The sequence below is a fragment of the Rhincodon typus genome, unplaced genomic scaffold, assembly GCF_021869965.1.
Source record: "Rhincodon typus isolate 14 unplaced genomic scaffold, sRhiTyp1.1 hic_rhity00000054, whole genome shotgun sequence".
NCBI lineage: Eukaryota > Metazoa > Chordata > Chondrichthyes > Orectolobiformes > Rhincodontidae > Rhincodon > Rhincodon typus.
This window is the reverse complement of record NW_025965692.1, coordinates 137,854-139,509: the sequence shown is the minus strand read 5'-3', so window position 1 is coordinate 139,509 and position 1,656 is coordinate 137,854. Positions and strand designations below refer to the sequence as shown.

Sequence of the window (1,656 nt, the reverse complement as noted above, 5' to 3'; positions counted from 1 at the left end):
CTTTCCCTCCAGCTCTGGGACTAGACTACCATAGAGACACCGCCCTTTCCTTTCGCCTCCCCCCCACCCCCGTGTACCTTGTGCTCCTGGGAACGTTCGTTGATGCGAAGGGAGTAGACCGAAGCAGGCGTGCAAGGAACCTCCGTCTTCACATCCCCGCTGACCTGACAGTGACTGATAACTGGCCCGTCTCCCGCGGTCAGGATCTGCGGTCAAGGGAGGGTCAGAGGTCAGCCACCACGACCGCTCCCCGTCCCTCAGCCTCCCAGTGCAAAGGGATCTGGGAGACCCGGGACATGGATCCCATTGAGCGATCCGATTCCCCAGGGCGTCGCGGGCTCGTGTCGGTGTCTGTGGGATCCTGTCCCTCCCTCAGAGAGCACGGGGCGGGGAGGCTTGCTGAATACAATCGAGAGAGCTTTGAAGGCGGCGAGGGAGGAGGGGAATGGACAGGAGATCGCGAGGGAGGCCGACAACGGATCTTGACCAATCCAGGAGCAAACAGGAGGGTGGAATGGCCTGGCTGGGTTTCTCCGGCGGTCCCCGTCTCCCCCGCCACCCCCACCATCCCCCAACCCCACCCTGGCAGCGGGTACATACCAGGTCCTGGTAGAACATCGCCTGGAGCTGGCTGCCCTGGAGAGGGTACACCGTGGTCGGTGTGACGGAGCGCAGGTGCCAGAGGGAGAGGGCAGGACCTCCACCACACACCTCCGAGATGGGCAGAGACAGAGACAGAGACGGGGTGGGGTGGTGCAGGCAGGGAGCAACAGCAGGAGAGAGGGAGAGAGAGACACACAGCGATATAGAGGGACAGCGAGAGAGAGAGGGCGGGAGGGAGAGCGAGAGAGAGAGAGCGAGAGAGAGAGAGGGAGGGAGGGAGAGAGAGCGAGAGAGCAAGAGAGCGAGAGAGAGAGCGAGAGAGAGAGCGAGAGAGAGAGCGAGAGAGAGAGCGAGAGAGGGAGGGAGGGAGAGCAAGAGAGAGAGGGAGGGAGGGAGGGAGAGCGAGAGAGAGGGACACACAGCAAAAGAGAGAGGGGGAGAGAAAGAGACCATGTGAAAGAAGAAGGTGTACGAGGAGGAGAGATGGAAAAAGAGTGAGAGGGAGGACAATGAAGACAGTGTGACACAGAGAGAGGGGGTTTAGGGGCAGGGAAGGGGGAGACACAATTAAGAGGTGAGTATTACAAAATTGTAATGCAGACGATTCTCAGAGAAAGACACCAGCTGGAAGAGGAAGAAAGGAGCACAGTGCCCAGGCACCACTCCTCTGCTCCCACCCGCAAGAAACAGGGGCCCAGTGTGCAGGGGAGAGATACACTCCCAGCTCTGTCCGAGATCCCCCCAGACCCAACGTGCAGGGGAGAGATACACTCCCAGCTCTGTCTGAGATCCCCCCAGGCCCAACGTGCAGGGCAGAGATACACTCCCAGCTCTGTCTGAGATCCCCCCCAGGCCCAACGTGCAGGGCAGAGATACACTCCCAGCTCTGTCTGAGATCCCCCCCAGGCCCAACGTGCAGGGCAGAGATACACTCCCAGCTCTGTCTGAGATCCCCCCCAGGCCCAACGTGCAGGGCAGAGATACACTCCCAGCTCTGTCTGAGATCCCCCCCAGGCCCAACGTGCAGGGCAGAGATACACTCCCAGCTCTGTC

General features: G+C 60.8%; 1 protein-coding gene across 1 annotated transcript in view; it reads right to left on the bottom strand.

Moving 5' to 3' along the window:
- thoc6 (THO complex 6) overlaps positions 1-1,656 on the bottom strand; it is a gene marked incomplete at its 5' end in the record, with an annotated part of 6,104 nt that overhangs the window by 1,026 nt on the left and 3,422 nt on the right. The window contains 2 exons of the mRNA XM_048621106.1: positions 78-206; positions 601-711. Of these exons, the coding sequence (XP_048477063.1) occupies positions 78-206; positions 601-711 (240 nt within the window). The remainder of the gene's footprint in view (positions 1-77; positions 207-600; positions 712-1,656) is intronic.